We start from the raw sequence: 12,014 nt of genomic DNA, 5'->3' as shown, positions 1-12,014 counted from the left end.
AGTTATGCTTGTGGCCATATTACTCAATTATTCGCCACCTTGCAGCTGTTAACCCTGCCTGGTCATGGGCTTCTTTCCAATAGTATCTGTGAAGTACTGAAATACTGCCTCCATCGACTGGCGGGTGATAAACCAGGGTGGGACTGGCTACCGGGCCTTTCTAAGTAAAGAATGGAAAATAACAATCCAGGGGACCTCAATCAAGTGTGGGATTTCCCTGAGCCACTTTACCTATGTACCCTCCTGTAAATAGATGTTGTTTTTATGGTGATATTGCTAAATGGAGACAGAGTTAGTGGGTATTGTCCGCTCCACTTTTATATCTTCATACTTTGTTAATCCTCAGATCTGTTGGGTATCCTATTTAACTTCCACTGTTGTAACTTTCACACTTCCTGACTGATGCATAAGGCACTCAACTCAACCCTTATCAGATTCTCCATCTAGCCGAATACAAGTGTGCAACCCTAAAGCAGGCATTATCACCACATTGCGGACTACACCTGCCTAAATTGCAAAATTGGTACCACTCAATTCTAGATCCCTTTCATGCTTCACAAACACAACATGGATACCCTGCATGCATACAAATGATATATATCTTGCTGTGTATTACACAAAGCACACTCTGGTTAGCTCACGGATGGAACCTGCGGCCTTGGCGTTACGAACAGCACAGCGTAGCTAACTAAGCTTACCATCACAAGCGACATCAATCAACCTGCTTCAAACAGTCCAACTGCTGCGTTGCAGAGTACCTTGCAGATTCAGGCATAACGGTCACCGTTACTTTTACTACAAAGCTTTAGGTCAGGTATACACAACTTTAACGCTCAAGCACCGCAACATAATTCCCTGACTTTCCTAGGCCACACGGCAACAAGCCGAGATCGACGCCGAGACTCAAACGGTTCCCCAGCTCCGAAGTCGCCAGTTCTGGCCATTATGCCGCTTCCTCTCCCCACTTTCATGGTTAGTAGTTGGTTATGTTTTAGGCAGCGCTAACAGTTATCAAAACATATCAATAAAAGGCATTGTCATTTACAATGCCAATAGCTTAATCTCTTGCAAATGCGAGACCTATTGCTTTGCAAATGCTTGTTTTCTTTGTCGCTTTTAAATTATGCTTCGCATTCTCGTGGGGACACAAAGAGATATGCACAAGGACACCTTATCCACATGAATGGAAGGGGAATTTTTGACCCTAAAGACAAGCCTCTCTTTAGCTCCGCGAACCGCAGACTACTCTAAGTGTCTACGGTTCAGGTTGGGCTTGGCTATTATTGGCCTTTTTGCTCGCCACCGAGAAGCATTAGAAGATACATAAGTAAGGACGTCCTTGAAGATTCAGAGAATATTTTGCACAGGATAAATCACCATTGAACCAGGGAACTTGATACACCCATTGTGGAAGAAGTTGTCCAGGATTTCAGGCTTGCTGGAGTTAAATAAGTCCTTCTTTCAAAAGCAATAGCGGCCCGGCTGTGTCAGTGAGTAGTGCTGACATGAAAACCTACCAGTTATGTAGAGGAACCCTCATTCCGACTCAATGAGGTTTTCAGCTCTCACCTTAAGACACGCGTGTTGTGCTGAGAAGAGCGAGCCCAGCACTATAACATTAAGGGGGCTTAGCCTAAAGAAAGCAGCGAGCCCGCACTGGCACGGGACCCTGGAGCCTCAGATTGTGCCCGATGCTCTATCGTTCATAGGGACGCCTGAATAGAGCCACACTCGGAGCAGAGTGTAAGTAAAGAAGGGATCTAATGCTCTCCCCACCACCAGATCCATTATTTGGCAACATGAGCCTTAATGTGCAGACCTGCACTTACTTCACAAATACGAAGCCTCTGCCACCACTTGCTGTGATGTCAAAGGTACCATTTTGCAGCTTTTTTATATAGTGCAAACTTGAAAAGTCACCATCGGCTTTGGGGGACTGCTGTGTGTTGGCAGGCCAGACAAGGCCAACCAGCAATACTAACACCCGCCACCCCAGATCAAAGTGTCCTGGCACTGGGTGGACTGCTCCCCATGAGCACCGCCGTGCTGGCCACAGGTGTTTCTGGGAGGCCTGTCTTGATGGCCATTCTGTCCTCGTTGCACTCCAAGCACCCGTCGCCTGCTCCTGGGCACCGCGGTCCCGGCTGCAGGTGCAGATGTGGCGGGACAGGTGTGCTCCTCTTGTGATTCTCCGTTCTTTGAGCTCTTTGTCTGTCGCCACCAAACGCTTCTAGGACATCTGTACGTCTGGCCTTGCAGCTGGAGGAGGTCACTGCCTGCTCCTGGGCACCGCCGCCACGAGGTTTCTGCATTTCTCTTTTAGGGTGCTCACTGGTGGCCAGCTTCTGTCTATTGCTCGCTGACCGCACTCAAGTCTTCTGCCGGGTAGTTACTGTTGTTTGAGGGGGAGGGTCATTCTTGTAGTGCTGCATCTCTGGTGATGATGACAACACTCGTGGTCAGCAGATGTTCGTTGCCTCCACTTTTCGCCTTGCAGGAGGACACGCCTTCTCTTCCGCATTGGTCAGTCCCAACCAATCTGCCCAATGCCAAGAGTGGCTTTACAGGGCCGCAGCCATACACCAGTGCATATTTTTCTGGCGCCCTCCTGGGCACATTAGCCATGGTCCTCCTATGGTTGGCTAACCCTTCCCAACCTGCTGCTCTTCTTTTTATTGCACCCTTTCTCTTCCCTTTATTATTCTCACCTCCCCTACTTCCCTTGAAAACCTCACTCACTGCCTTTTCATTCTTGCCCACTTTACTCTACATTGCACCCTCCACCTGGCATCTCCCCACGTTTATTTAAAATTGACTCTTGCACCCTCATCTCAGAACTATCTCATGCTTTCTCAGGGGTGCTTGGATCAGAGCATTGTGCCACCTCTCGCGCTCTCATCTCCCTATTGAGCATTACTCTGTCACTCTCAGCGAGAGTTGTACTTTCATCTCACTAAGTGTTGCACTGTCACTTTCTCTCGCTGAGCGTTGCCATGTCTCTGTCAGCATCTACCGGTTTCTCTCTGCCCATAACTCACACTGACTCCCAGTGTTGGTTCTCTCACTAAGGCCCTCATTACTAGTGGCTCACAAAATGTGCCAGTATATTTCCACCCTAGGACTTACAATACCTGGCTTGTGCTGGTGACTCCAGGAGTGGAGAAAATCCAGCCATTACGAGATGGACCTTGAGGATTCGCTCTGGCCCTCATTACGAGTTCCGCATATTTAGCTGGAGGGCTCTAACAGCCAGAACCCCTACATTTTCAATCCTCACACCTAAATCAGGCATTACGGATTACCTCTCTCAGAATGGAGAAGAACAGGCGTACTCGAGAACGCCCGGTCAAATCTTTCATGTTTTCTATACTTCCAGGAGACATAATGGGCCTAAATCTGCATCCATTTCCCCCCTACCATTCTCTATTACTTACTGCTGCTGTTTCTCAATCTTTCACTGATGGTTGTCCTCGGTCTAAGAGTGTTGTCATCTCTCTCTTACTGAGCGCTGTCTTCTCTCTCACACATATTGAGGGTTCTCCTGTCTCACACTGTAAGTTGTCCTCTATCTCACGGCTGTCTGACCCAGGCTGCCTGCCCCGCCTCGCTCTGAGGCAGGAGACGGAAGCCAGGCAGTAAATCAACTTTCTGAACTGTGACGCACGACGCAGGGTTTACTGTTCTAAAGCCCTTTATTGCCATTGTAGTCTATGGCAGTATCCACTATATGCCAGTGATGCTTTCAGGGTCATGGTTTTGGGCGTTGGAGCCTCTGTCCCTGCGTGAGAGCAGCTGACCTCCATTCACTGGCATAGATTCCACCCTTTCACCTTCATCACACTTAGGAGTGGGTGCAAGCATGTGTATTGTAGTGCTTTTTTCTCGGTAATGATTATGGTAAGTGTTAGAATGCTAATCTTCTCATGTATATTGTGCTGAGACCCCTCACCACGCTAATCTCCCCCACTGTGACACCACAGACCCTGGCTGCACGTCGCTGGCCCAGTTAGAGCTGCTGTTCCCCCCCCTGAAATTGATCCAAAAGACAAGCGGCCAGGGTTCTTGTTCCTTTGTGAAGTTGATTCAAATGTACCAGTCAAGCGCAAAGCAAGCAATGTGTGCTTACAGTAGACAGTTATCTGCTGTATGATATTAAAACTAACCCTATATTCATTCCCTTATCAACATTAATGCCACAACATAGATTGATTTACGAATGAGTGTTAAAAACGTTAAGGCAATGCATGTTAGCCATTTAGTTCCTCTCTTATTTCACATTTTACTTAATCTTGCTTTACTGAAGAGTTAACTATTAAATCATGTGTTTCTGTATTTTTTTTCCATGCATACTTTGAGTTGTGCCATGTTTTTATTTGATTGAGAGCTCTGATGCGACTCTGAAGCCAAAGCAAAGTCCCTGTCAGTGTGTTGGCCATGTATTCCAGCTGCAATTGTAATTCTGTGGAAATGTGTGTGAAGGGGGTGCACAGATGCAAAATATTTACAGGGCAAAAGCAAAAGGAAATACATTGCTTAAATGTGAGTGAGTGCAGTGTATGTTTAGAAGTGATGAAGTGAGGGATATGCAAATAAGAGCATTCGGAAAAGAGTGAAAAGAGGGTGCTGAAGAGGAAAGATGTGTTTGAAGATGTGCAGATGGATGAGATGTGCAGAGAGAAAGGGCTACATATCTATCATAAAGCGAGCATAACTGAAGGTCAAAAATCCAACCACAGGCCTCAATACTAGTGACATTTTCAGAACTGAAAATTGTTCAAGGTTAATTATTTATAACAAATCCTTGTTGTTACTTATTTAAACAGCTAATAACCATGGACAAAGCCAATCATACTAATATGTTTTAGGTGTAGGTCAGTTGTTGTGTTATGTATGTGGATGCAATTACATCTCAGAGAGAAACCAAAATACTGGTTGGGTGGCACATTATGGGAATCACAGACATTTATTGTACATGTTCCCTTTTAGAGAGCCCCCACATTTTTCATCCAACTTAAAGACTTGTTTTTACAAAATTCTCTATGACTGAGTGCACTCAGCAGCTGTGGGTCCTTCCTGAAGCCTGGTTAGAGCATTTTCTTCCAAAGTTAATGCCGCATGCAGAGCAAGACACTGGACAAGCACACACTTTAAAAGGCTAAAGTTGTCGTGTTGTATAATTTGCACATTACAGTAACTTTTGAACATATGAATGCAGTAAGATATAGCTCAGTTTTTAATGTGTTTAATATTTCTAGACTATACGTTCCCACTGCTTTATAAGCCTTGCTTAATCACAAATTTATTTGCTTTAAAATGCACCATTTGGCAATCTCTTTTTAATTTTTTTTCTGGAGCAAGACGCAGCTTGGAACCCACGTTTGTTCATTAGGCTTGGTTATGTCGCTCACTACATAAAAATGATACCAAACTGTTACGTCCTACCACTTTCAAAGGTCACCAGCCACCACTGGTCTTATCTCTGTCTCTCGCTCACTGTGTCTCTCCCTTCTTTCAGTAAGCTGCACTGTATGCGGAATTATATCCACATGAACCTCTTCGCCTCCTTCATCCTGAAGGCCGTGTCTGTGCTCATCATCGACGCGCTTCTCAAGACACGCTTCAGCGAGGAGATTGACTATGAGTACACAGTGCACCTCTGGATGAGCAATTCAGTGAGTATATGTGGACATGCCCCTCTTTGACGCTCCACTGTGCCTCCAAAGACCCCATCGCCAATTGCTCATTATCTGCATGGTGTTATAAAAAGCCAGTAATAACGGAATAAGGAATTTTCCTTGTGTGTTAACAGCGATCGTGGCTCAGTGGAATAGGGAATAATCTGCTAGGCCCAGAATTACAAGGTCTTTTTAGGCAGGCTTTGACCAATTACAGGGAATTTACTGGGCCATTCACTCCATGTTGCTTGAGAGTTCCTGCCCCTCTCCAGTGGTGGCTTTATCAGGTGTGGACCAGTAACCCTTAACACTAGGGCCGGCATTTCTAATACCTTCTGGACTGAAAACACTGAGCCATGCCAGCGGTATGGTACAGCCGGGGTTCGAACTTACGGGGTACCTCTCTGTGTTATTCGTAATGGGGCTCAAGTAATTCTGGTAGGGCAATACTAATGAACTTAACAACAACAGCCCCTATATATGTCCACCCCTTAAAGAGAAGGTCCACTGCCCACTGCAGTCACTACCGCCTAAGCGAGCCCTCATCCCAACACTGCCTTGCGGGTACCACCATTGCACTGCATGGTCATGGGCTCAAACTAAAGCCTGCACCCTGGCACCGTATGGTTGTGCCCCCTCTGATGTACGCTGTATGGTCGCTGGCCCTTTAATGTTCAGTCCACCACTATGTGTTCAATGTCCTTTGAGGGGGCCATACCACAAACTATGCCATCACCCACCTCTTCTGGAGGCCTCACTTTCACAATGCATGATCACACAGAATTAAAACCATTTGTAGGGCGCTGGTGTGTGAAGCTACAGAGACAAGCACCTTGGAATCTTTTTATTGTAAAACTTCGCTGTCAGTGACGTAGCCAGGGTCCTGGGCCCCCAAAAGCAAATATGCCAAATGGTATTTCCTGCTTCCCCCCCCCCAGACACACACACTTTAGCTGGTAACACAACCATAACTTGGAGGCACTGGACCCCTCACACCTGTGGTCCCAGCTGCTCCTGCTTCTGCTGCACTAATGATAGCCACCCATGGGCTGCAGTGGGTGAGAAGCTGCACGAGCCACAGAAGCAATTGGTCAGCTGTTAATTGGGCATGCTGCAGCAATAGCAGATTTCCAGTGCCTGTGGGTTGCAGGCTTAGTGAATCAATAGCGATAATCGTAAGTATGTCAGCCCTGCTGAATTTATGCACAGATGGAGAGAAAGAGGGATAAAACGCAGGCCATACCCTCTATGTCACAACATAGTATCACCACAGATTCCAGGTAAAAACTTTTTTGTATTGAATTTCGGTATTTTCCTACAGGGATCTCAAAACATTTTGAAAAATCATCTCAATCACAACTTTAAATGGAATGTTTCATCGTCAGCGATTTTTCATACCATGGTAGATGAATGCCACCAAAATTAGTTCAACCATTCCCGGGCGTTCTTAGATAAATGTTCATTAGATAAATGCAGGGATCCAATACAACTGAAAAAGTGTATTGATGGGGAGGAGCCGCGCCAGCGACCAAGATGGCCGCTTGAGCATCGGCTCCGCCGGCTGCCACATCCTGACCAGCCATTCGGCACACTATCCTGAACCCCGTCCCTACCATCGGGTGGGAGACCAGCACCTGAGTCACTAGGTGAAATTCTGGTTCGATTGGGTGATTCGGCGACAGACTATCGTCGTCCGAAACTTTGGGGCCTACGAGTGTGGAAGCCGGGACCCCGAGTGTGGCACAGGCCACAGTGGAGTGCGACAACATCGGCCTCCGGGACCGGAAGTGGCCGGTCGGGACTTGGTTTATTGCGGGAAGATCACACTTGGAGTGCCCTGGTCTACCTATCCGGTCTGAGATCAAATTGCTGAGGAAACTGCCTAGACCCGCTTGCGCAGTGGTGGGTTTCTCCTGATTTGGCGGTGGCAATGGCGTCGAGGGGAGACTCTGAGAAGCCTCAGACTAAAGTGAAGACCACTAGACAGGGCCAGTCTAACAAAATGGACAAGTATGCCATCTCCAAGGGGTCCCTAATTGATAATAAGCGTACCCTGACGGAGAGCAGAGATGGCGATTCAGTCAGGGAGGATCCCACTTTGAAAGATTTGATGGCAGCGATCACTGGGATCCAATCTTCCTTGGGTAAGATGGACACTAAACTGGACTCGGTGTCGATCGAAGTGGGTCTTATAAGAGCTGACCTCACTAAAACGACAGAGAAAGTTAAAGACTTGGAAGTCAAGACGACGAGTCTCATCGAGCATGTGTCGGAGCTGCAGAAGGAGGTGCGAGATCTTAAGGCGGCCCGGACTCAATTTGACCCAAAGCTCGATGAATACGAGGGACAGGCGCGCCGCAATAACGTGCGCATACTGGGAGTACCGGAGAGGTCGGAGGGGATGACTCCGAACTCTTTGTCGAGGAACTCATCTTGCAGCATCTTAAGCCGAAGGGCCTCAGTAACTTTTTTACGGTGGAGAGGGCCCATAGAGTTCCCGGAGGTCGTCCGAAGACAGGGGCGCCTCCTTGTCCTATCATTGCCCGGGTCCTGAATTACCGGGACCGGGATGCCATCCTGCAAATGGCACGGTCCTCGGGCCTGCTGGCCTATGAGAACTCATCGCTGCTGTTCTTCCCGGACTTCACCCTGATGGTACAGAAACAACGGCAGAGCTTTATGTCCATCAAACGGCGGTTGAGGGACCGGGAAATGAAGTACTCGATGATGTTTCCGGCTCGTCTATGGATTGAACATGGTGGAAAAACGTGGTTTTTCGATAACCCTGAGGTCGCCGCGGACTGGCTGGATCGGGTCGAGTGTCCGGACGCTGGGGGTCAGGCCCGGACTGATGGTGAAGATCAATGACTTGTCGTCGTGTCTGAGTTGAACTGGTGTCAATGGTGACATCGTGGGACTGGTTGGGGTTGTCCTTTTCCCCCCCCCTGGACCATCTTTTATCCGTGACTCTTTTTGCACTTTATCGGGTGGGGGGGATCGTGGTTAGTTTGGGGTGGTGGGGGCGGGCGACCTGTTGTAAGGTTCTCCACCGTTTTTCTACTTTTAGATACTTGTAGTTAGTTGGGGGTGACAGGCACACTGCGAGTTGGGGATGAGCGTATGCTATATGCAGGGGTGCAGGGAGGGGGGTTGGGGGTCGGGGAATGAGGGGCTTTTGTTTGTTGGTTTGTTTGTTTTGTGTGACCAGAATCCGCTATGGGTGCCTATGGATATCCTGTCCTTTTTTGGAGAGATGAATGGCTTCCGCTAGGTTGGGTTTGGGGTTTTCCGTCCTTTACTGGAATGTGAATGGCTTGGGTGATAAGATCAAGCGCACTATGGTGAATCAGCTGATTAGAAGGTACTCGCCGGACGTGGTGTTACTGAAGGAAACCCGTCTCATGGATAAACGCTGTATGGCGCTCCACCAAGGGGGCTACAAATTAGTGGTGCATGCTGGCTTTACTTCTGGCTCTAGAGAAGTAAGGATCTTGGTGCAAAACTCCTTTCCTCTCACTATTCAGTCAACGTGGTCTGATAATAGAGGCCGATATGTCGGAATATCGGGGCTTTGGGAGGGTAGGACTGTCACGTTTCTGTCTATTTATGTCCCCCAGCGCTACAGGCGGATACTTTTCGTGATTTGGGCCGAGTGTTTCTTACGCTGTCTGTCGGAACGTTGGTACTGTGCGGGGACTTCAACGCTGTAATGGATGGTGAGATAGACAGGACTCTCCCGTGTGCTTTTGCCTTCCTGCAGATGGCTGATGGATTTTATCGCCGCGTCGGGTATGGTGGATGGGTGGCGACTTCGGCACCCCAGTGATGTGGGTTATACCCACGCCTCTGCGGCGCACCACTCGCTCTGTAGGATAGACCATGTTCTATTGCCGGCGTCTCAGGCGGCCTCTATCCAGGAGGTGACTCATTTGGCACGGGGAGTGTCTGATCACTCGCCGATTTGGCTTCGATTGCGGATGGGACAGGGTGATGTTGGTAGGGTTGCACCGATTAATGCATGGCGTCTGAAGGACCCTGCTGTCGGGAAGGAACTGGTGCGTGTCACGGATCGTTACTTTCAGGAGAATGAGGGGTCGGTTACGTCAAAATGCTCCCTGTGGGAGGCTTACAAAACTGTTGCATGGGGGAGGTACTCTCCCTAATATCTGGGCAGAAGAAGAAGAGCAGGGCGGAAATAGATAGAGTGGAGGCGGAGCTATTGGTCCTAGAAACCGCTGTCTCCTCGGGGATCGACCCTGGGGCGGGGCACCGTCTCGGGTTGCTCCGGGATGAGTACAGGACCCTGACACGTGACAGACCAAAGACGCAACACGCTAATACGCAGAGTAGAATATATGAACATGGTGACAAGGCCGGGAAGTTGATAGCTTGGGTGGGAAAGGGCGATTGGGGGTCTCGGCTGATACCGGAACTGCGTATTGCGGGTGCGGTGTCATCGGATCCTCAATCGATTGTGGATGACTTTGCCCGGTATTTTGAGGAGGTCTACACTTCAGCGGGGGGCTTTACAGAAGAGGAGAATGCCGACATGATTCGGGACATCCCGATGCCGGTTCTATCTATTGAGCATAGGGAGTTCTTGGATTCCGCCCTCACTAATGATGAGGTGGCAATGGCCATCAGAGGGGTTCGTTCTGGTAGGGCGTCTGGCCCGAACGGTCTCCCCATTGAATTGTTTAAAAAACACGCCAACCGCTTGGCCCCATACTTAAAAGACATGTATCTTGAGAGTAGAGACCGTGGCAGCTCCCTTATGATCAACGCCTCGCGAATATTGTGGTCATTTATAAGGAGGGTAAGCCGCGTCTGGATTGCTCGTCATATCGCCCGATCTCCCTATTGAACGTAGAGCCTAAGGTGCTAGCCAAATTGCTTGCTGCCCGTCTGGTGAAGGTCATCACGACGCTGGTGCATCCAGACCAGTCCGGTTTTATGCCGCGTCGGAACACCGCCCTTAATCTCCGTCGGCTCCATGGGGTGGTGGCAGGTGCGTCCCGCATCCGTGAGCCGGCGGTGTTGTTGTCCCTGGATGCCACTATGGTTTTTGACCGAGTGGAATGGCCGTATCTCTTTGCGGTCCTGGAGAAGATGGGGTTTGGCCACAAATTTATCGGTTGGGTTCGCCTTCTCTACTCAGCCCCACTGTCTCGCGTAGTCGTAAACAATCATAAATCCTGCGACTTTTCACTTAGGAGGGGCACTCGACAGGGTTGCCCTCTCTCACCACTTTTGTTCGCCCTGGCCCTGGAGCCGCTCGCGGCCTGGGTACGATGGGACCGTTCGATCAGGGGATTGCGTTGGACTTCGGAATAGGAGGATAAGATCTCGTTGCACGCTGATGACATTCTGTTGTATTTGACCTCCCCACGCAGTTCCCTAATGGTTTTTATGGATATCCTTGCGATCTTCAGGAGGTACTCGGGCTTCGCAATTAATTGGGCGAAGTCGGTCCTCTTTGTGTTGAGTGGTGAGCCTCCTAGGGTGCCAGTGAATTGCCCAGTGAAGCTGGAATTGGTCAGTTTTCGGTATTTGGGTATCCAGATATCGAGGGACCCCAAGGTATGCTTCAGATTGAATTTGTTGCCCCGTTGGCCAGATTGCGTGGTGACGTTGCTAGGTGGAAAGCACTCCCGCTCTCCTTGTTGGGCCGTGCGGTCCTCTTTAAGATGAAGGCCCTCCCGCGCTTTTTATATGCTCTGCAGAATTCCTTCGACCCGGTGCCCCGTCGTATTTTAATGAGATTAAATCATTGCAGCGAGGCCTTTGGTGGGAGGGGAGGCCGCGTATTGCATTGTCAAAATTGATGTTGCCTTGGTACGACGGGGGTATCGGTCTGCCTAACATCAGGAAATACTATTGGGCGTCCCAGTTGGCGCCTATTAATCAAGCAATCTATGGCTCGTCGATGGATCCGGGCTTCGCTATGGACCGTGGCAAAGTGCCTGGGGGAGAGTATACTAGAGTGTTATATGCGAAATGTGGTAGTTTCCCCTTGGTGGGTCCTACATTGACGGCGACGAAGATAAGGCACAAGGCTACCAGGGCCCTTAACTGGGCGGGGCGTATAACACTGGCTACACCTTTGTGGATCTCAGAGAAGTTGGGGACTCAGTGGAAAACGAAAGGGTTTGACCGTTGGGATTTGATTGGAATTGTGCAGGTGCGAGATGTGTGGGGTAAAGATAGGATGTTGACATTTGAGGAGTTGCAGGCCAAGTACCAGCTGCATGATACTGAATGGTTTCGGTACCTTCAGATTAGTCATGCTTTACGTGCAGTAGTCCCCCATGGTGAGAAACCTCCGGTGGCCTCCCCGCT

The 12,014-nt window shown here is 49.1% G+C and overlaps 1 protein-coding gene across 3 annotated transcripts in view; it reads left to right on the top strand.

Moving 5' to 3' along the window:
- Positions 1-12,014, top strand: part of LOC144769658 (glucagon receptor-like) — a 641,797-nt gene that overhangs the window by 458,223 nt on the left and 171,560 nt on the right. For all 3 annotated transcript variants that reach the window (XM_078653833.1, XM_078653834.1, XM_078653832.1), the window contains exon 7: positions 5,516-5,672. In XM_078653833.1, coding sequence (XP_078509959.1) covers positions 5,516-5,672 — 157 coding nt within the window. The remainder of the gene's footprint in view (positions 1-5,515; positions 5,673-12,014) is intronic.

This window comes from Lissotriton helveticus, chromosome 7 (assembly GCF_964261635.1).
Source record: "Lissotriton helveticus chromosome 7, aLisHel1.1, whole genome shotgun sequence".
NCBI lineage: Eukaryota > Metazoa > Chordata > Amphibia > Caudata > Salamandridae > Lissotriton > Lissotriton helveticus.
The sequence above is the reverse complement of the archived record's forward strand: the minus strand, read 5'-3'. Positions and strand labels throughout refer to the sequence as shown.